At 49.1% G+C, this 23,303-nt stretch overlaps 1 protein-coding gene across 9 annotated transcripts in view; it reads right to left on the bottom strand.

The window, feature by feature from the left end:
- Nucleotides 1-4,778: 4,778 nt before the first annotated feature.
- Nucleotides 4,779-23,303, bottom strand: part of DOCK1 (dedicator of cytokinesis 1) — a 528,766-nt gene continuing 510,241 nt past the window's right edge. For 4 of the 9 annotated variants that reach the window (XM_029245558.1, XM_029245562.1, XM_029245560.1 and 1 more), the window contains 4 exons: nt 21,115-21,260; nt 17,196-17,394; nt 13,275-13,428; nt 12,139-13,177 (listed from right to left, as the gene is read on the bottom strand). In XM_029245558.1, the coding sequence (XP_029101391.1) occupies nt 12,888-13,177; nt 13,275-13,428; nt 17,196-17,394; nt 21,115-21,260 (789 nt within the window). In that variant the 3' untranslated portion in view covers nt 12,139-12,887. Of the gene's footprint in view, nt 5,837-9,760; nt 9,913-12,138; nt 13,178-13,274; nt 13,429-17,195; nt 17,395-21,114; nt 21,261-23,303 lie in introns of those variants that run through there. The other 5 variants (XM_029245565.1, XM_029245566.1, XM_029245561.1 and 2 more) reach the window with 4 other exon arrangements.

Raw genomic sequence — 23,303 nt, 5'->3', positions numbered from 1 at the left:
TGGTCTGTCATGGTCCATCATGCTCCATCCTGGTCTATCATGTTCCATCATGTTCCATCCTGATCTATCATGGTCCATGATGTTCCATCCTGGTCTGTCATGGTCCATCATGCTCCATTCTGGTCTATCATGCTCCATTCTGGTCTATCATGTTCCATCATGGTCCATCATGTTCCACCATGCTCCATCATGCTCCAGTACGGTTTCTGTGGCTCCATTTAGTGGAGAACATGACATGGAGCCTGTGTGGATCCTCCCACCCTCAACAAGGGCCCTGGGGTACACAGGACAAAGCCCAGGGTGCTCACAATAGCTTGGGAGCATAGGAAGCCCCCATCTGGATGCTGCCCAGTTCCTTGGCCTTCCTCAGCCTGCTCCTTCACACTGGGCCCGCTCTGCTGGCTTTCTGGAAGTTCTTTCACAGTGTGGGGCTCCCCCTCATGTCTGGGAGGTAGCACACACTGCTTCTTCCTGTCCCTGACCCTCCTCCAAGTCTGCCCAATTCTGCTCATTCTCCAGACGTCCCCAAAAGTTTGTGTGAGAGGCCCCTCTGCTCTGCTCTGCCCTGCCCAGCGCTCACCACGTGTCCTTCAGCAAACCAAATCCTACTTGGCTGTTGGCTCATTCATTCCCTCACCAGATTCTGAGATCCATGAGGACAGGACTGGGTCTCTCTCCTTCCCCGTTGTGCAGTGTACCTGGCATGTAGCTGTAGACACACTCCAAAGATTTTATAAAATGGCACAACCAGTTAAGAGAAAGAATAAAGAACAGTTGAAATTCAGCACTCACCAATAGTGAAAATAAACGTGAATTATAAGCAACAGCTGAACAGGTGGCAATAGGTGTACAAAACTAAAGGAGACCAGGGAGGCAAGGAAATGATGCTGTGAAGCTAGAAGAAGGAATGGGATTACCAGTGGTGGGAAAGGCACCACAATTGCTAGAGGATTGTAGGACAAATTTTGGAATCTTCAAATCTTACAAAGGTCGACAAGAGAAGAAAAGAGCAAGGGAGCACGGCTGCTGCGTGAGGCCATTTCCAGAGCCAATATTAGAGCAGGAGGCGCTGGTGCGACTGGCCACCCAGGGAGAGGATGCAACTTGACTCGGAGGGGAGCCCAGGCCGAGACTGGGTGGACTGAGATGAAGGGCAGCCCACACCCCTGCTGGGTCACGTGGGAGGGTCGCAGCCACAGCCTCACCATAGCTTAGCAGAGAAAATAATTCTGTTCCGAGTTTAAACAGGGAAATTCTTGGCCATGCGAAGTAGCCTCTTACACATGAAACAGTAACGGAGGATGGAAGACAGCCAAAGGGGGAGAGAGGGAGACAGACAGACAGACAGACAGAGACAGGGAGATAAAGACAGAGAGAGAGGGAGACAGAGATAGAGACAGAGACAGACAGACACAGAGAGAAACAAAGACAGAGAGAGGCAGACAGAGACATAGAGAGGTAGAAAGAGAAAGACAGACACGAAAAACAGGGACAGAGAGAGAAGGAGACAGAGAGAGATAGAGAAAGACAGAGAAGAAAGATACACAGAGATGGAGACAGAGAGAGTCAGAGAGACAGGATGCTCAGCCAGCCTCAGCACCAGACCCATGGAGGAAACCATTTGGACATTCCAGCTCCAGGAAAACAAATAACAGCATGGGCAGTTCGTATTGTCAGCATGTGACCGAGGAAGAAACCCGTGCATGGCGGGGCCGAGTGGCTGTCTGGGGGCTCCGGATTCTGGACTTCTACCCGGTAGCTTTCCTCTGAAGCCGCTACCACTTCACTGAAGGAGGCTTGCTGCCCCTTGTCTTTTGCATGAATTATCTTGTTTTGAACCTCTCGTGACACTCTTGTATCGTGGTTCTCCACAGAAACAGAGCCAATAGGAGATACATATACATAAAGAGAGAGATGTATTTTAAGGAATTGGCTCACGTGCTTGTGGGGTCTGGCACGTCCAAAAATTTGTAGGGAAGGATGGAAATGCAGGCGGGGTTGATGCTGCCCTCTCGAGGCAGAATTTCTTCTTCTCTGGGAATCCTCAGGTCTTGCTCTGAAGGACTTCGGCTGATTAGACGAGGCCCACCCATGTTACAGAGGGTCTCACCTCCTCTACTTTAAGTCAGCTGATGGTCGATGTTCACCACACCTACCAGCAATACCTAGACTGACGTTTGATTTACCGGGCGCTAGAGCCTAGCTGAGTTGACCCATAAGACGAACTAACCGTTGTAGGTCTTTTGTCCAGGGCTGACACGGTATTATCAACTCAGTTATAACAAATGAGTTGTTATTATAACAACTCAGTATTATCAAAATGAACTCTGCCGTGCCCCCCCGTCCCACACAGTTCTTTTTCGCCTCCCCTCGCAAGCTTGGGCCACTCACTGCATGCAGGTCTTCACAGGACCTGTGAAGGGTTATTGGCTCACTAGGTTTCCTGTTACCATCATCACCAACTAAACAGTAGAGTTTACATAATTCAGAAAAGGCAGATTGGAAAAAAAAAAAAAAAAAAGTAAAAGTCCCCAAATAGACTTTAACAAGTAAGTAAAATACTAAAAAGTAATTAGAACTAAAAAGCAAAAGCCCAAATCCATTACACCAACAAAGACTTTGGTGAACATAAAACATAAAGTCCAATGCCATAAAAAAAAAAAGTCCAGAGCTGAAGATAACAAAATCTGTAAGGAATTGAAAGAGATCAAATCTTTACGTGAAAGACTAATCTTAACATTGATTAAAAGATAATTTTTTAAAATATAATACGAGGAAGCCATCTTCAAGCACCAAGCGTTGTTTTTCAATAAGAAAAAGTTTTTACACTTATAGGACATAGCTTATATGCTATCTTCTTTCAATAAAGATTTGGGGAAAGCACATGTTAAACTGAATAGTTAAAGATGGATTTGTAATACACGAGGAAGTATTGTGAAAGACGAAAGAATAAAACCAAATTTAACTGAATGCGTGAGAGCTAAATTTGGCTTTGAGCTTCCTGGCCATCAAAGCAAAAACAGGCAATAAGACCCTCACCATTCCTGTTTTAAAGCAAGTATTCTCAACGAGGCAGTATCACCCGAAGGTGATGAAAACTGGTTCTTGGGGAACAAAACAATAATCTTACTTTGTCAAGGTAAAAAGCAGAGATAGTCATAAAGTATGTAAATAGATGTACGGTATAGCCGTACTGTTAAAACTTCTTGAGAATGATTAGAAAAAAAAATGTCTAAAAAGACTCCTGGGACGCAATTATGAAAAAAGGTTGAGAAACACTGTTTCTGAGTAAAAGGAATACATTAGTGCATCTAGAGAAGCAAGCATGTCCTCTCGAACCTCCTTCTAGAAGGAATGTCTCCAGAAGACACTTGATGACACAGAGGTCAGTTTCCCCTTGACTATAGTTTTGTAGCCCATGTTGATTTAAAAGGTAAAAAAAAAAAAAAAAAAAAATTGTGTCTGCCTAGCTTGAGAAGTTCACTTTTTGTAAATATACTTTCATATTTATATTAGGAGATTTCTGTAACACCTGTAAAAAGTGTCCACTTTTCCTCTCCTGTTGTGTTTGCCACGTACCTGGCAGCTCTGGAGGGCAGCGTGGAATTTCCGGCGGCTGGGGGGATGGGGACATGGTGGGGGGGGCGGGGGGTGGGGGGACCCGGACGGAGTGTGCAGTCCAGAGATCATCCAGTGAGACTTCCTGGCGGATGTGGTGGTGCAGGGCAAGAACTAGAACCCAGATGCTGTTCTAGAATAAAAACCATTGCCATAGGGCCAGGAAATATTTTTATAAATTTCGGCTAGAGCTTCCTCGAGAAGTGAAATACTGACTCTCCAAATATCACCCGCGGCCAGAGGCTGGCCCCTCCCAGGTGGGTGTGCCCCTGCAGTTATTTTAGGATGGTGGATAATATCTGGTTTCTAACATACTCAATGGAGCATGAATATTCATGTTGGTCAAAGAGTAAAAATTCAAGAAGAAAAACATTCCATATTCACGTGTGTCTAAAATTCCCTGCGGGTCGGGGGGGGGGGGAACTGGATATTTACAAGTTCGAATAAACTGGGGACCAGCCATTGAGCCAGAGAAGGATCCTCCAAGCCTCCTGGGGATTCTGCAGCAGCCTCCTTCGAGGCCTGGTTAGGAGGGGCAGAGTCACACCCTTGTGTTTAGCCAGGGACACATTTGGATGGAAAGCAGGACCCCAGTGCCTTCTTCGTTTCTTGCCACCTAAGATTCAGAGAAAGCTGGGAAGTCTGATGTCTCTCAAGTGCAATGACACACCCCAGTAAACAAAGCCCTCTCTCAAATTAGCAGCTGAAAAGGCTAAAAGGGGATGTAAATAATGTGCAGCCAGAGGGCCCCGGGGTTGGGTCGAGGGGAGAAAGCTCCAGCCTTCGCTAGGCTCAGGTCCGCTCTGTCTGTAAGGACATGCAAAGACGCCTGCAGAGGCCTGTGGGTGCTGTCTACCTGGCCTCCAAGTCAGAGACAAGTAAACACAGATGCTTAAGACCGTCGTTTGAGGAGGACGTACACACAGATAAACAGGCATCACAAAGCTCTTTAAGAAAGCAAAATAGAAAACAGCGGCTTTTAGATGTTACATCAGGGGATAAAAACATAGTACGTCAGACACTGCGAGTCGTTTTAAATGACATTTTATTTTTCCTTGTCATGGATTAACTTTCGAGCCTACTAGAAGAATATCAGGATTACAGTGAATAAAAAAATATAGATGGTAGAATAAAAATATTAGGTTATACTAAGTTAGTTGTTTTTTTTTTTTTTAAATCATCACCCACAATGATTTTTAGGACTTGAGCTTTGGGGAAAAAAAACCAAGAAAACTTAATTTGGGTTTTTTTTTTACACTTCCCACAGTTAAACGTTAAGAACACATATCGGGAACCATTTGCGGACACGTATTACAATAAACAGAAGGACCACAAAAATTAAAACAAGTTCTAGAGACCCTCATATATACAAACTTCTGTACAGAATGAGCACAAGAAGAATTCACCCAATTAAAACCATCTCCTGTGGTCTACGTATTGTTTTTCGAAAAAGAGAGAAAACTGATCTGCCTATACTCATTTATTCTTCCACTTGATCCCAGTATTTTAAATGGTGTCTCCACTCCATAAATTAGTAACTGTTCAGTAGCAGAGAAATACCCTATTTTAAATTATACCAAAGGAAATCAGGGACTTCCCTGAAAGGGCTGACCTTCGTTGCCTGATGTAAGTTGAAGGGACACTCAACCAACAAAAAGTCACACCACCAGGTGCAGCCAGGAGGGTCTGAGAAAACATCCTGCAAGAGTCAGCCGGGGTTTGGCCTCGAGAGATGAGGGTTCCTAAGCTGTTATTACACAGTTCTGCAGTGAAGGCCTAAGCTCTCTTACTGCGCTCCACTCAGGTCAACCGGCCTCTCTGCTAATGTGTCATTTGGCACAAAAAGAAAAGACTTCTGGGCAAGACTCAGGCTCTCTCAAGACGGACACACTCAGAAGCCTCCGACTTTGATAAACATAAAAGCACGTCCCAGGCCCGCATCCACCTCGCTCCCCAGTGCTAAAGCCCTCTCACTCAGTGGCTGGAGACGAGCTCCTGTTAAGGAAAAGCAATTGCACTAAACATCAGACATCACAGGCCCAATGAGGTAAACGCCAGACGTGGGAGAAGATGCGGAGGGAGAGGAAGGACACCAGCTGGCTCTCTGGCGGGCGCTGCGCATTCACTGCACGATCCCGGAGTCCACTGAGGTCTGCTTGCGCGTCGTCTTGGGAGGCGGTGGCGGTGGGGTCTTGCTGGGCAGCGGAGGGGGGAGATGCTGGAAGACAGAAAATGGGGGAGACTCCAGGGGGGTCTGAGCCGGCAGGGGGGGCGCGGTGAGGGAAAGTCGACCTGCAGCCCTGGGCGGGAACTGCCCTCTCCTCGTGACTCGGGGCAGGCAGGTCAGCCACGCTCAGGACCGCGTGGCTGTGGCCCTGGCCACTATTTCACACATAGTATGTCACACGTCTGACCAGCCCCTGAGACGTGTAACCGCTGCTCTTTGGGTGGTGGCTTTAAATCCACGTGCTGTTGACCTAAGGGCCCCTGGAAATGGACCGGGTTCAGAAGTGGGCAGCTGAAATGGTTAAGGACAAGTGGATGTGGGCAAAGCAGGACCCAGGGCCAGCCAGGCAGCCTGTGGCCATGTCACAGCTGAGCCTCCCGGGGTGAGGACCACCCAGAGGCCCCTCCTCATGACCCCTGAAGATGCCCCGAAATGGTTCAGGGACAAACAAGTCCTTGGAGATGCTCTCCATGGGTGGGTGGCTGAGAGACCTGCTTTGCTCTCAGAAATGGGAAGGCCACATGAGAGAGGGTCAGCAAGTGGGCCATGGTGGCACCTGCGGCCACCATCCAGGCGACCCGTTGACAAGGCGGTTTCTCATCCACAGTCGCTTCCCAAACTGTAAACAGAGGAGGATGAACAAGGCTGGGGGGTGTTTAAATTCTTCACGAGGGGAGCACGGTTTATCAAGAAATGGGTGCAGCTGTGCTCTAATAAAAGTTTATTTACAAAGACAGGCGCGGGCTGGACGTGGCTTATGGGCCACAGTTGGCCTTAGGTTCTCAAGAATGGATTTACGGGCTTCCCTGGTGGCGCAGTGGTTGGGAGTCCGCCTGCCGATGCAGGGGACGCGGGTTCGTGCCCCGGTCCGGGAAGATCCCACGTGCCGCGGAGCGGCTGGGCCCGTGAGCCATGGCCGCTGAGCCTGCTGCGTCCGGAGCCTGTGCTCCGCAACGGGAGGGGCCACAACAGTGAGAGGCCCACGTACCGCAAAAAAAAAAAAAAAAAAAAAAAAAAGAATGGATTTACAACTGTAACGGCGATAAGAGAAACAGAATGTACCTGTCAGGGTGTGAATGATGGAGGGCAGCTGGTGGCCTTGCTCTTGGTGGGCACGTGACATGCACAAGAGGTCAACGTGTGTTGACCACATGCATAAAGAAATGAGTGAACAAATGAACGAATGAGTGAATGAATGAGCAGAGGAACAAATAAACAGACCACGATAAGTGGGCACATGCCACAGGTAGAACAAACCAGAAAGAGACCACAAAGCACTGGCCTCAACTAAGGCTGAGAGCGCACTGTTAACAGCCTCTCAGGGGAGGTTCACATTTAGCTCAACGTGAGAAAAGAAGTTTCAAGGACAGAGCAGTGACGAAGCCGTGTCTGAACTCACTGCCCAACTTTCCTCCTGATTCTGAGACACACGAATACTAAACTGACCTAGGGCTTAGGAGAGAAGAGAGTCAACGTGGAAACACAGCACTGATGTAATGATATGTAGACGCTGTAACCAGGCAAGTAGAAGAACAGACGTGTGAATCTGTTTAAGCTGGTAAGAACGGTCAAAAGAAATACCGATTTCTGGCTCTGTTGAGGCGTTTGCTTGCTGACACATGGAAGTAAACAGTGCGGGCCGGTGTGAGCGGCGCGGGGCCAGGCGGCGGTCGGAACTGCCCTCTGTGCCAAAGACGTGCACGGTGGGTTCATCACCACTGGGCGGCTCGGGAGCTCGGACTACCGGTCGTAACAGGCATTTTGAAAGAAACGACAGCTTAAACTGGCAACAACTAGAGAGAGAGTTGACTACAAGCCCGAGGCTGATCAATGAGAGTGACAGGAGGACATGTATCAGCCCCCATGGAGGGCGAACTGATCATTATCCCACAACAGCTCTTGGGGCCCGAAAGGGAGGCACCCCTGGAAACCCGGCTGCTTCCAGAGATGACACGCTAACCCACAGGCATGCCTCCTGAAGGGGTACTCACACTGCAGGTATGTCATACAAGACACCGAGAGCAAGGCGACTTGGGTAATTAATCTCATGGAACTCACACCCCTTTATAAATGGAGCCGAAGCTTGTGCATGTTTGTCCTTCCTCCAACAGCAGTGGCAGCAGTAACTCAGAGGATGTGTCCCAGAAGCCGAGACCATCAAATGTTGCCCCTGAATTGATTTGTAACAAAAATGGACTTGCTTCACACTTCCAAGTTCAGAATTTTCAGTGTAGGGAGACCTGGGGGACATTCTTGCTTTTCCGATAAAATAAAGATATGAAAATCAAGATGGTTCACTACGCTGTTAAGAAAACAACACTTCAACCAATCAACGATCTCTCTCAACTCCCTGCGTCTCTTTTTATTCTAACCTGTCGTGCAACTCGCGGGAAGGGTCAGACTTACATTTCCGTAGTTGCTACAAACTGTTCCAGCTTCCTAAAAAGCCATCGTGGGGCACCGGGTCCCTTCTCCGGCCGGTCCCCCATCATGGAATCTCGAGGGACAGAGGGCTGACCCGAAAGGCACTGCAGCCTTGGAAGCACGAACCACCCCTTCAGCACCAAAGAGGAAGCCCCACCGCTTGTCTGGTTTTCTTACGCAAGAGGAATAATCGAATAAATATACTGTCAATAAATCCCCTCTTTCTTCTGCTCCTCTCACAAGAAGATAATAAACTTGCAGAAAGCTCAGTGAAAAAGTCTCCGTTAAAAAAAAAAAGAAAGAAAAAAGAATGCAGGATTTATATTGTTTTAGAAGGGGAAAAAACACAGCTTGCTGTTATGAAAAGAATCGTGGCCACATGACTACCTCACGTCTTCGATGTTCTTCTACAGGAGTTCTGTTGCCGTGTAATTACGTTATAGAGGCTGACCAGCTGCACGTGTGATCGGGGATATTCTACTCCTCAGCCTGCATGGCTTTAATTTCATTAGGCTGTGAATAGCGTGGCTGGGGGAGGGATGAACCTGGATGCGATCACCCGGCGCTGCTGGGTCATTTCACGTGGGCACGCGGACCTCTGCACGCAGCCGGGCCAGTGAACAAAGGAGAGGCCTGTGTGACAGCAGCCTTAAGAAGCAGGAGAGAATGCGGGGGGATCTCAAAAGGACGTTTCTAGAGCCGTGAGCCGGTAACAGAGGCACGGGTTGAGGTGTTTTTTTCAGGCTTTTAGCTGACGTTTGCATAAGTAGGCAGGCCCAGAGGCCAGAGCAGTGAGCACATCAGACACGATTAATGACGGTCTCCGAGGGGGGACTAGCCTGGGCACCAGTGTTGACGAGGGTTCGAGTTGGCAGACCATGCTTGTGGCAGCCAGCACCCCGAATCTAAACGGGGTGGGGTAGGTTTCAGGGCTAGAGGTGCGGCTAGGGATGGGTGGCCTCGGGGAACAGGGTTTGCCCCACCTTGCTTCTCCTTTGCAGATTCTCTGTGCAGCAAATGCCTGTCCCCACCCGGGTGTGGCCGGTGCGAGGGTGGGGCTGCCTGGAGGAACTGCCGGGACCTGGGCTTCTCAAGGGCGAGGCTGGTGTCCAGGAGCACAGGGCCCCGACCACGTGTGGCATCGGCCGGCTTCTTAAAAAGTCAGACAAACCTCTTCATACAAAAGCTACTTCTCAACACCACACTTTCCTAAGAAGTGCAGTGATCTCCAAGGTCACGAGAGTGGCCCTTCGATCCACTGGCTGGAGTTCTTCCCCCTTTGCCTCGTCCTGAGGGCCCCGTGGGAAAGTGCGTCCCTGCAGCGAGGACACAGAACGACAGACCACACGCGCCGACGTTCCATCCACTGTGACCTCTGCTCGGAATCACATCTCGGCTTGCCCAGAGTCAACACGCTAACACCAGGAAGGAGGGGTTTGTACCTGGTGCGGAGAAGGATGTGAGCCACCGACGCCCCGAGTCCTGACTTACCCTCTGCTGAGGAGGAGGGGGCGGGGGGCTCGGCAGGCCTGTCAGGTCCAGGTTCTCGGTCAAGGCCCCGTAGTCTGCGCTGGTGCCTTTGAGAGGCAGAGGGGGCGGAACCTCAGCCACGTCCAGTCCAGTCATGCCATTCAGCTCCAAACCTGGGAAACAGGATGGATCAGAGTCAAACCCACATCCCCAGCAGGCGTGGACGCACACACGGCGGCTCTGTGCTCTCTCAGGGGTGGCAGGGTAGCGGGAACCCCTTCTCCTCCCAGAAATGCTTGTCAACAGGGCACAGAAGAGAGCAGAGAGGGGCAGAGGAGGCCAGGGGTGGCATTGCCTCCGAAGGGCATGCTCTAGAAAGAGAATACCAACTGTCACGTGATGCCTAAAACCTGAGCTTAAAGGACCAGACCACTGGACAAACAGCCATGTCGACCTGGGACCCTTATTTATTTTATTTACTGTTTATTTATGTCCTTACTATTTATCTACCTATTTATTGATTTATTTATGCACGCTGCACCTTGAGGCCTGCAGTATCCTAGCTCCCCGACCAGGGACCGAACCCGGACCCTCAGCAGTGAAAGCACAGTCCCAACCACTGGACCGCCAGGGAATTCCCAACCTGGGACCCTTCTGATCCCTCCTAGGCCCCTCTGCCTTGGTGCCATCTACACAGCTTGGGGGTCCATCTACACAGCTTGGGGTCACAAGGACTGTCTACACCTGCAGTTTTCAGAGCCCAGCCGGGACGCTGCACCAGGCGTCCTGCAGTTATGAGCCGGGGAGCTTCAGTAAAGCCAAGTCTAATAACACAGCTCACAAGCAGCCACCTGCCTTTCAAAACTCTCACACCAGGAAAAGCCAATTGTACGAAATGCAGTTATTAGCAGTAGCAGCCGCTGTGGCCGGTGCTTTAAGTAAGCCGAGGGGAAGTACCGTTTTTAAAGCAAAGCAAAAAGGAGCTGTTCTCGGACAGAGGAGTGATCATTAAGGCAATATACTTTCTCAGCCTTTGTTGAGGCTCTTAGAAATAATGCGTCATTTATGTTAAAGAGAGAAAAACTGCCATTTTTGCTGTTGGGTCTCTGTTAAAGTTCTCCCCGATGATGCATCTGGCGAAAAACCCTTCACTAGGCAAGTGCTTCCTAGGAAGAGTTGTGTCAATTTATAAGGAAGTCTTGCAGTTGAATCCAGGGGCAGGAAGGTGGCCTCTGATGGAAGGACTGCCCTCGTGACTGGTTGTTTTTATTACGGTATTTATTTAATATTTACCACTGTAACCATTTTTAAGTGTACAAATCAGTGGCATCGCCCACATTCACACTGTTGCACAACCATCACCACTATCAACTGTTATCACCCCAAACACAAAGGCTCTACCCTGAAAGTGATAATTCCCCCTCCGCTCTCCCCCCACCCCCTGATAACCTCGAATCCACTTTCTGTCTCCATGAATTTGATTATTTCAGCTACTTCATGTAACTGGAATCATATGTCTGTCCCGGCTTATCTCACTTAGTGTTCTCCAGGTCATCCATGTTGCAGCACGTACTTGCCTGGTAACGGCCGAATCGTATCCACCGCATGGGGATTTCTCCGGATGCACATTTCAGTTGATTCATCAACTGATGGGCCCTTGGGCTGTTTCCACCCGTTGGCTGTTGTGAATGATGCAGCTATGAACATTCACGTGCAAGAATTTGCTTGGGCCCTTGTGTCCAATTCTCTGGGGTAAACGCCTAGGAGTGGGCTTGCTGGGGGTTCTGGTGATTCCGTGTTTAATTTCAAGCAACCCCTAAAGTGCTCTCCACAGCAGCTGCGATGGTGCCTGTTTTTAGCTATTTATACAAAAAATTAAAGTATTTTTGAAGAAGATCACTGGTTATAGTGCAAGGATGTGAAACTAGGACACACCAGGAGACCATCTCCCTTCCAGAGCCCAGAAACTCGTGGCTCTCTCAGGCTCATTTCTGTGGCAGCCCTGACTCGTGACCAGATGGACCACCTCCAGATTCTGCTGCTCCCCTTTCAGCAAGAAGAAACCAGACGTTGAGGACAACTGTTTGCTGTACAAGCCACTCCTCAGGCTGGTGCTCCCCGTCCCCCCGCTTTTTTTTTTTTTTAAGATTTTTTTAACGTGGACCATTTTTGAAGTCTTTATTGAATTTGTTTCAGTATTGCTTCTCCTTTTTTTTCTTTTTTGCGGTACGCGGGCCTCTCACCGCTGTGGCCTCTCCCGCTGGGGAGCACAGGCTCCGGACGCGCAGGCTCAGCGGCCACGGCTCACGGGCCCAGCCGCTCCGCGGCACGTGGGATCTTCCCGGACCGGGGCACGAACCCGCGTCCCCTGCATCGGCAGGCGGACTCTCAACCACGGCGCCACCAGGGAAGCCCTTGCTTCTTTTTTTAGTGTTTTGGTTTTTTGGTCACGAGGCATGTGGGATCTTAGCTCCCTGACCAGGGATCGAACCCGCACCCCCTGAACTGGAAGGTGAAGTCTTAACCACTGGACCTCCAGGGAAGTCCCCCCCATCCTCTTTCTCCGGCCGCCCTCGTTCTGCTGCTGCCCTCACTCCCTGCCACTTTCTTCCTGCCAGGATGTCGCCTCTCTGGCCGGCCTGACTTGAGTGATGAGAAGCCGGGTACCACTTGCAGTGCGTTCCACAGCATCTGTCCACAATTCACACCCACCCGGAACTTCAGAATACGACCTTCTTTGGAAATAGTGTCTTTACAGATGTATTAGTTAAGGATCTCGAGAGGAGATCATCCTGGATTTACGATGGGCCCTAAACCCAATCTCCAGTCTCCTGTACGAAGAGGACAGAGCACAGAAACACGGAGAACAAGGCCTGGGAAGAGAGGGGAGGGATTGGGGTGATGCGTTGACAAGCCAAGGAACGCCAAGGACTGCCGGAATCCACCAGAAGCCGGAAGAGGCACGGGCAGATTCTCCCTCTGAGACTCTACACAGCAGCAAGGCTGTTGATACCTCGGTTTCAGACTTCGGGCCTCCAGACTGTGAGAGAGTAACTTTCTGATCCTTTAGGCCACCAAGTCTGTGGTGATATATTGAGCCGCCCTAGAAATCGGGCAAAACTGGAAAGTAAGTTCTACCCTTAGCCCCTCAGCACAGCCTGGCAGGGCTTCTTTCCTTCCCATTCCTCCTGGACGCAAAAAGGCTCACAACTCCCCCACCCGCCCCCATGGGCAGCATTATCTGGTGACACGAAATGGAGGACATTCCACATGCGTCTCGAGTTACCCCCAGCACACAGGAGGTCTGGAGATCTGAACAGGCCCCATGCTTTCCTCCCAGGGAGCGCAGGAGCCCAGGACTGGGCTTTGGCCTGATTTGCTTTAGTCCCAGGGGACATTCCCAGGAAGTCAGGTGCTTGTCAAAACTCTCACCACCTGCTGGACAGAGAGGGTGGGTCTAACTTTAGAGACTTCGATCAAGGGGGAGGCCACAGAGCAGCGTCAGGAATTCAAATGTGGACAGTGTCCCACTTACTGGACTGCAGGCTGAAGCTGAGCTTGGCCCTCGGTGTGACCGGAGGAGGCGTGTGCTGGGAGGACGGGGAGGACGGTGACACCGAGAAGCGCCTTTCACTGCCCATGACGTTGATCACCTGGCTCTTCGGTCTCTGGGGCCGCAGGGGACTTATCTACATCAGAGGGATGGAAAGAGCATAGTTAGGATCTGTCATGGGCTGAGTTGTCTCACTGCAAAAATCCCTATGTTGAAGCCTTAATCCCTCAGCACCTGCGAATATGACCTTATCTGGAAATAGGGTCTCTGCAGATGGTCAAGTTAAGATGAGGTTGTTACAGTGGCTCCTAATCCAATATGACTGGTGTCCTTATAAAAGGGGGAAATTTGGACCCTGACCCATGGACACAGGGACAGCGCCACGTGAACATGAAGGCAGAGATCAGGGTGATGCTTATACAAGCCAAGTGAGGCCAAAGACTGCTGGTCGACCGCCAGACGCTGGGGAAGAGGCCAGAAGCAGATGCCCCTCACAGCCTCAGAGGGAACCAGCCCAGCTGACACCTTGATCTTGGACGTCCAGCCTCTGGACCATGAGACAATCACTCTCTGTCGTTTCAGCTGCCCAGCCTGTGGTACTTTGTTACGGCAGCCCTGGCAAACTGATACAGGCTTCACAATAATCTCCTTACCCACTCCGGGGTTGATGTCACATCACATGCTTCCTGGACATAAGTGTAATGTGGGCCATTCAGTGGGGGTGAGAGCACACAAGGAAAGCTCCAAAGGGTCACGAGTGGACTCAACGACCAGCTCAGTGACCGGAATGCCTCAGACGCCTAATTTCTTGGTCTTTCTTGGCAGGTACGTGAAAATCTAGAAACTTACCGAAGGATTTTTTTTATTCATCTCCTGTTTCTTCTCTCATGCTACACTACTACTGAGTAGGAATTCTTTCCACTTTTCACTGCATTTTTCCTCCCCATCTCTGAGTTTCGGATGCACTTGACTCTTCCCACCTAAGCCTTTTCCTGTAACTGTAACATCGAGGTGTTTTATTTATCTATTTCTTACAACCTGGTCTCAGACCATTAGGCCTGGGGGAACACAAGCGGTTCAAAATACTCCCAAGGTAGGAGTCATTAGCAAAGTTATTAACCCAGCTGAGAAGGAGGAAGGCAGGGCTTCCGGGAGGGCAGGGCTCTGGGCCTGGTTCCGGGGGCTTCATTCCTGGGCCTGTTGGTGGGGGTCAGCTGCAGGGCGGTGGGCGGCAGCATGTGCCTCTCAGTGGTCTGCAAAGGCAGGGCCTCCCTGGAGGCTACTGAGGCTGGAAGGAGGGGAGGAAGGCTTAAGCCCTTTGGTAAACGGGGGACTGAGGGGACACTGGCCAACAGGTCGACCTCCAGAACTATACTATGCCAACGAAAGAGATACCGGAGACCAGGTGTCATCCCTCATCTGCAGAAACCGATGAGTTCCCTGCAGCTCAACTGCTGCGGGAGGTCTGGGACAGCCTGCTGAGCTCGGGCTCCTCCTCGGGTGCGTGTGTATAGGGACTGGAGACGGGGATTCAGGGATTGCGTAGGTGCCCCTCCCATCCTTCCCACCCCATCCCATAAGTGCACATTCGGACAATTCGGGGAGCAGAGAACATTTTACTGGTGAGATGCAAACTGCACGTGGAGGCTGCCCCTCCTGCCCCAGGCAGACTCTGAGAGGCTTAGCTAGAGGTCATGAAATTGTTGATGATGCAAATTCAGGCAGGAAGCCGAATGCAGCCCCGTGGAGGGAACAGAGAAAACCTCTGCAGAAGCATGAGGAGGCCAGGTGGACGCACAGAGCCGTGCAAGCCCAGCGCCGCCCCAGGGAATGGGGCTACTGCCGCCACTCAGTAACCCTGCCTCTCACAGACCCCACCAGCCCACCTGCTCTGTCCCGCAGCACCTGGCCGGTCACAGGCACACGGAGGCTTGAATAGAAAACTGCAGACCTTGCCAGCAGCTGTAACCCGGAGGACAGACTGCTACCGGGGCTGGACAAGAATAGCCAATCTGCCTCCAGCGAGAAGTCAGGAGGCCTAGCCCCTGGAGCTACAGCGGTGGTTATTCTGAGACTCCTCAGAGGCCGACAGCGGGGTCAAGGTTCTGTGCTCTGACCTTGGTGGGTTCTTGTGCATTGGCTGAGGGTACCCCAGGCCAGCCACGGGGGGCGGGGTGCACTTTGTGCCGGAACTCAGCCCATCTTCGCTAGCATCCTCGCGGGAAAGCAGGGCCACGGCGGGGAGGGACAGGCTTATACTGTGATGATGGCTGAGCCTGGCACGTCCTTTCCCTTCTCTGCACGCAACTTAATTCTGTTCAACTCTGCCACGTGGCTCAAATTCTCTGAGGCCCTCAGTTTTAACATCTTAAAGTGGAGCTTACATGAAAATGTACGGAAGGCTTGCACAGGCTCTGCACTTAGTAAATATTCAAAAAATGTTGCTGTTCATTCCCCCACCCAGTGATGGTGTCTGGACTCTAGAGAGAGGGGGGTGCCAGCCAGTCCCAGCGGGGTCGCTGGTCTCTCAACCTTCCAGAGGAGCGGACAGAGCACAGGGGGCGGGGGTGGGCTCGTCAGAAACCTCTGGATCCCACTGCGCGAGGTTGCATCTGGGCACTTAGTGCTGGCCTGTGGCCAGTCCCGCCCCGGGCCCTGCACCCTGGGCCCCTGCACTCTGCAGTCCCAGCTGTGTGCAAAGGCCTCGCAAGGGCATCTGCCTTCATGAAGACTGCGTTGTGGCTCTGGGGTCTCCCTTCCACCTCTGAACACCCAAGCGGCATGTGGCTGCTGGTCTCCATGGCGTGTGGTCTGGATGAAACATACCCTCTGGTATTCAAGATATAAACAAGCAGTGAAGTATGTCTTATTAAACGGTGGTCCCACCTGAATCCTTTGATAAGCAACCCTTCAGTAACAGCCAGGACAGGGCCTGGACTCCCTGCCCAGGGCAGGCACATTCTTGGCCACCGTACAGGCAAACGTCCCTCCATTTTGAGAGGGAGGCAGCTCTAAGCCTGACTTGACCTTTGACGCTGACGGCCTCAGAGAGCCTCTTCTTTATTTTGTCTCCAGTCTACAAATAGCACGTCCTGAATACAGTTCACCCCAGAAGCTGTCCGTGCCTAATTTTGGCCCCCAGACTCCAAACGCTGCTATGCGCTGCTGGGAGCAGAGGCAGCTCCCATCCCCCCAGGCCCAGCCCTGGAAGGACAGCACATGCTGCTTGGGTTTCACTGCCATCACACAACCCCAGACTCTGGAATGAACGAGATTCCCGGGGATCCATCTTTAATGTCAACTCACCAGCACGTGACACGTGAAAATCCTTCTGAAAGACAGCCAAGGGATTTAGGCATGGAGCACACGAGGCTGGGAGGATAACACGGACCTGTGTACAGCTGGCACAGCCCAGCGGGAAGGGGCTCTGGGACGCTAGCTGAGCAGATTATAACATTCGGGCAGAAACGGTGGCTTAGTGATTTCTGGTCAGGAAGGGGCAAGGGAACAGCATTAGCTGGCCCGGAGTACTGCTCTCTGACAACAACAGCAATCTGTTCATCTCCAGAGACGTCTGGATGTCTAATGGAAGCAAGTCCAACTTTGCTGTGGAGCCTAGAACTATGTGGGGCCTGCTGATGGCTGGGGCCCCTGTGGGATGGAGGATGGAGCGCGGGGGCAAAGACGAGCATCCTCCGGAGAGATGCAGCTCTCCTCTGCGCCTCTGGATGCCCTACGGCATCAGTTATACAAGGGGAGGGCTGCGAGAGAACCCCGATTTTCAAATGACTATTTCATAGCCAATGCAGTGAAATCCAATTGACAGCCCCCTGGGCTAAATGTGGAGCACAGACAGGTCCCGGCAGCTACCGCGGAGCGAGGGAAAGCTCCCTGTGAAATTACCGTTTCTGAAAGGATCACAGCCTCAGATTGCTGCAGGGGAATGTCGGTGGGTTTAAATTCTTTATCAAATATCTCTTGATGTTTGCTGTTCCTTTTTTCCTTCTTCTTGTCCTTCTTCTCTTTATCTGGGTCGTCCTTGTCTAGCTTGTCCTGGGACCGGGAGTGCATTTTCTTTGGCAGGAGGGGCTCCAGAGCAAACCTAAAGGAAACGGTTCTTTAAATCAATGACGTCTTACTAGGACAGCCACTGCTTTTCGCCCTGCAGCTCCATGTAAAGTCACTCAAAATGAATCAGGTGCTCCCTGAGAAATGCCCAATTTTACAAGGAAGTAAAGGATTTTAAAAGGAAGGTCAAGGGAGAGTTAAGATACATGTTGCCGACTGCAATGGTTATAGTTTTGAATCTCGATAAAAACAAATTGGAAAAAAACTAGAACACTTACAGGATGATGAGGGACATGTAAAGTCTTACTGGATATGGGAGGATTACATTCAGGGATTACTGTTGATTTACGACGGGAGGATGGTATTTGGGGTCTATTTCAAAAGGGAAGCCCTCACCTTTGACAGAGTCATACTGAAATATTCACGAATGCAATGAGGAGAAACAGGCAGATGCTAAGGCAAAGAAATGTCCGTATCGGTACACAGGTGGCTCCCATTTGACAGCCCTTTGATGGCTCAGTGAGAAACAAGCCAGTTCCAGCTTGCAAGGATGTGGAGATGCCCTCAGTTTTTTAGCCGAGAACTGAGCTTGAGATGGAGATTCTGGGTCTCAGCTCTGCCACCTTCTGGTGAGTCTCCACAACCTCTAAGCACCATGGCCTGGATGTCCCCCTTCACAAAATGAAATGGAATGAAAATGGTATTTAAGAAGAGATATGATCTCTTAAGAGAAGCTAGAGTCATACAGTCATATAGGAGAAATAGCCTATATTGTGATTTCTGATAAATGTGTTTTTGAAACTGTGGTCTACCCATCATTCCCATATGGTTAAGAGAAGCAAAGTGGTCAGCTGAGAGGGTTCACGGAAGCTCCCTGCCCTTGAGCTGCCCAATGTCAGGCAGCCCCTGAGCCCTGTGGGAGGGCAAATCCCAACCCCGTAACGTGGGTTGTCAGGATAAGGGGCCAGGTCCGGAGCCTGCCCCTGGGAGCCCCCAGTTCTCACTGAGACCTTCCAAGCCTGACTTCCTGGGACACCTGGAGACTGAAGTGTCTTCTTCAAGGGGACACTGATTGTAAGAGAAGGAAATCTAGAAAGCCTGTCACAGTGCCATCCTAGTTGTGGTTTCTTTCAAACTTCTTTGTGAACGGGACATTGAGAACAAAACCACTGCTCTGAATAAGACCATTCCAGCACCTTGGCTCCCCGACATGGGAGAGGTAACATGGAAGTCAACACTTATTAGATGGATCATTCACAAAACCACATTTCAAATCCATAGAAGACGCTGACTGCTGAGAGCAAGAATCACATCTGCTACGTTTTCTAAAAAAAAAAAAGAAAAAACTGGATGGTCAGCAGGATTTGAACAGTAATGGTATTGAATGTAAGCATTGATCGTCAATAGCTACTAACATCACTGCAAGGGAGAGAGACACGAATGTCCTTCTGAATGGAAGAACCAATTGAAGTCATCCTGTCCCCAACTCATGCCTGAACGTGCACAAGCCTCTAGATGTGACCCCTGATCTGCAGGATATATGGAAGACAGAGAAACACAGTCAGTAACACTGTAGGGGATGCAGTAAGCACAACCCAGACGACACCAGAAGCAACCTGGAGTTTTCAACAGATAAATTACAAGGAAAAGAAATGAAAAGAAAAAAGCAGAAGGGGAAATCTATTGATTAAAAGAGAACTAAAGAGATACAGCAGCCCAGCTGCAGAGTGGGGCTCTTATCTGGATCAGTTTCAAACTAAAAAGAAAAAGAAAAAAAAAAAAAAGCCATTTATGCCCCTATTGGAAATTAAAAGCAATATCTGATGACGGTATGGAATTGCTGTTCACTTTTTACACGTGCTGAAGGTAGTATGATTGTGTTTTTGGTAAATTCTTACCTTTTAGAAATTCACACTGAAATGTTTACGGATGAAATGATAAGATGCCTGAGATTTGCTTCAGAATAATATGGAAGAGGGAGAGTGTGGGCTAGGAGTTGATCATTGTTGAGGCTGGCTCATGGCTGGTACGGGGCCTCATTATGCTATTTTGTCTCCTTCGTATATGTCTGCAATTTTTGCATAATAAAAACTTGAAAATGATTAATGAAATACACCAGTGTTGACTTTGATTATTAAGGCATTTCTGGGCATCTGGACTTTTCCAGTTGGATATACAATAACTACTAAATCAACATCCATTAGGTGTTAAATATTATATCTCTTCTACTATAAACAAAAATTTAAAAATCGTCATGATTTTATTCTAGGTTTGGCAGAACTTGGGATAATTAATGTAGGGAAACAAAGGATTAGTGGACATCTTAAAGCTCCGGGGAGAACCTGTGCTGTGAAACCCAGACGCATATACAAGGAACCAAGAGAAAGGCTGAGCTTTAAATTTTTCACATTATGAGAACCAACTGCCGGAAGGACGAACTTCATTCTGCACGTAACTGGTGCCATTTGAGACCAAAGCCTCATTTTCTCCACATCCCTTAGGTAGTGAAGGGTGGTAACCCCGAGAATGAACAAAAATCTGGACTCTAATAAAGACGCCTTCTAGTTCAAGGTTAAACAAATACGGCTCCAGGGGTGGAGACAATGATTCCCACTCATGTATTCACATGTGCAGGACAGTACTCCTCCATCTAAAACCTCTAGATCACTTTCTGCCCTCACCCCTACGTTCCTGGAAACATAAAAACCTTTTCATAACTAGCCTGGGGATTTACCTGCGGAGAAGTTGAATTAAGTTTCTTTAGCAATCTTGCTCTCAGCGACAAGCACGCTTGATTTAAATACCTCTAAATTGAGGTTTTCCATATGGACTTGGCCTTAGAAGTAACAGACACTGATAAAAAATTACTGTTAGGAAAAAAACGTGGGAACAGTTTGCCATCCTTCATTGGGTACATTGGTCGTCGGCAACAAAGGGCACTTGGGTTGGAGCTGTCCCTTGGGGCGCTCTGGAAGTTTGTGTCTGCGTGTCACAGGGGTCAGGAGCCTGTGAGTTTGATAGGATGGGATGATGGATTGTAAACCAAATGGGCTTGGACAAACACACAACTGTGCAAACTCGACAGCAAACCAATTAGAAGTTCTTCTCTACTGTTTAAATTGCATGTGACATTTTTTCTTTCTGTATAATCAGAACAAACTTTTCACATATGCTAGTCACAAAACACACAAAAATGTCAATAACGAGGTTCTCTTTGCAGGAGACACAGTGGGAGCTCAATGAAATGTTCACCCGTCCGTTCCGTTCTTGATCCCTTCTTAGTTGCTTTGTGCCATCCGGTGCTCAAGGGCAAAACTGGGTCTCCAAAGAGATCTTGTAGAAAGAAGGTGGCCCTGCCAGCAATCAAGGAAGCCTGCCTGTGTGTGACAGTCCTGCCCTAGCGTGACACCTTGGAAGTGAGCAAGAGATGAAAAGTACAAGCACGCAGCTGGCAAGGAATGCATCACACTGCTTCCGGGACTTGCTGAAAAGCACTGAACACTCACCTGGAGGTTTTACAATTTGATGGAAACCTCATCCAAAGTGGTACCCAAAGCGAGAAATTTTTACTCAAAAATTCACAAGACTCTACAAGTCTTAGTGGCACCATGATTGTAAAAGTCTTGGATGGTCTCCATTTCAAAGAGAATTTTGATTTTTAAAAATCCTCTCAGGTGTGACGAAACAAACCCAGGGCCCTGGGTGGCTCCTTGAAGCCCCACCCAAACCTCCCCGGCTGCTGAGCCAGACTCACCCGTCGGAGCCCGGCCTGGAAGGGGTGCTGTCTGATGACAGGGACGAGACAGAGGCCACAGACAGAGGCCGGGACGAGGAAGGCATTGTGAAGGATCGGACCATGGACCGGGGACGGCTGCCTCTTCTGTCGTCCAGACTTGAGGGCTGGGTTGGGCAGAGGGGAGAGAAACAGAGAGAGAGAGAGACTTGTTTGATGCTGTGGCAAAAGGCGCCCAGCCTGGCAGCACGGGCAGACACCTCGGACCAGGTGGTCTTGGCAGCCCGGAATCTAGATCAAAATTGTCCACACTTTCATGAACAGTGCATGTGCTTGTTCAAAGTTGAAGACAAAAACGATGATTATTTGGAGGCTTTTTGAAATCTGATTTGATATTGTGAAAAATACCAGGAAGAACTTTTTAAAAAAAAATTTAAAAAGCAGTTTTCTTTACCAAGACCACAAGGCATCAACTTGTTCCAGAGTCACAGTACAATGTACTGATCAGAAAATTTAACTTGTAGAAAAATATCTAGAATGTGAAAGAATTTTACAAGATCTTTAGATGAACTTTGTATCTGCATGGTGACAAACCAAGAAGATCACTAAAATATATGGATGCATAATGACTGAACTTTTCTAGACTAAAATAAGATGCACCTGCTGCTTAATTAAAGGTGGATTTCCTCCCCTGCCAGCGACTGGTACAATGGATTAGATGGATCCATGGCTGGCGTTGCTAAAACTCCTCCTCACCAGAAAGTGGACCAGCGATGCATTCTACAGAAGAACGGTCTCTGGACAGAGTTTTCCATCGTCTCTTTGTCATGTCATACTATTGTACATTAACAAAATAAGTGTCACTGAAATACAGCACATGTCAACACCTAATTAGCTACAAAATGCTAGTGTATCTGCACCCCGGGCCAGATGTTGGCACATCTGGGATGGCAGCTGCAGCAGAAGCTCCTTTCTTTAACCTGAGGATGTGGAAACCAAATTCCTGTAGGGCATTCCCTCTCGGTGTGGCTTCAACCTCCCTAAAGCCCATCCCCACTCCACCAAAGCTGGTGTTTCACTCAGCCCATCACCTATAGAAGACCTGCCCGGGACCACGGGTGATTACAGATTGTACAACACCATTGAAAAGACGGTCTGTTTCTTAAATATTTGTTTTGCCCATGAAATACTATTTGATCTGTACACTATCTCTTCAATAGTAAAAGGTTCAACAGATTTGTGGTTGCCAAGGGGAAAAGGAGGGATGGATTGTGATTGTGAGTTTGTGATTAGCAGATGCAATCTATTACATACGGAATGGATAAACAACACGGTCCTACTGTATAGCACAGGGAACTATATTCAACATCCTGTGATAAACTATAATGGAAAAGAATATGAAAAAGAATGTATTTATATATATATATATATGTATGACTGAATCATCTCGCTGTACAGCAGAAATTAAGACAACGTTGTAAATCAACTATACTTCAATAAAATAAAATTTTAAAAAATAGTAAAAGGTTCAAAATTGCTGAAGAGCAGTGTAAAGCGGAAGCTGGTAACTGTTTTCTGCAAAGGGTCAGATAGTAAGTATTTTAGGCTTGTGGGCCATAAGGTCTCTGTCCCAAGCATGAAAAGAGTCATAACCAGTACAGAAATAAGTGAGCACAGCTGTGTTCCAATAAAACTTTATTTACAAGAACAGGTGTCAGGCCATAGTTTACTGATCACTGGCTCAACATGCGGCTGAAATCTGCCAGCACAGAGGGTCTGGTCCGTCTTGGGTTTAGCACCAATGATGGTGCCATGGCCCATCTCCAGGGAGACAGCCATTGTCATTAATTGGCTTTTATAAGGAAAACTTAAAAGGAAGTGGTGACTTGCAGATTAACCCAAATTGTAAAAATGTTTCTAGAAACTCAGTCTACAACATCCTCTTCTCAGCCATTTCTGTGACAAAGCGAGAGGGTGGCGTGGACACATATATACACTACCAAACGTAAGGTAGGTGGCTAGTGGGAAGCAGCCGCACAGCACAGGGAGATCAGCTCGGTGCTCTGTGACCCCCTGGAGGGGTGGGATAGGGAGGGTGGGAGGGAGGGAGATGCAAGAGGGAGGAGCTATGGGGATATATGTATATGTATAGCTGATTCACTTTGTTATAAAGCAGACACTGACACACCATTGTAAAGCAATTATACTCC

This window comes from Monodon monoceros, unplaced genomic scaffold (genome assembly GCF_005190385.1).
Source record: "Monodon monoceros isolate NGI ecotype Baffin Bay Population unplaced genomic scaffold, NGI_Narwhal_1 Super_Scaffold_4, whole genome shotgun sequence".
NCBI classification, from domain to species: Eukaryota; Metazoa; Chordata; class Mammalia; order Artiodactyla; family Monodontidae; genus Monodon; species Monodon monoceros.
This window is presented reverse-complemented; position numbering and strand designations above follow the sequence as displayed.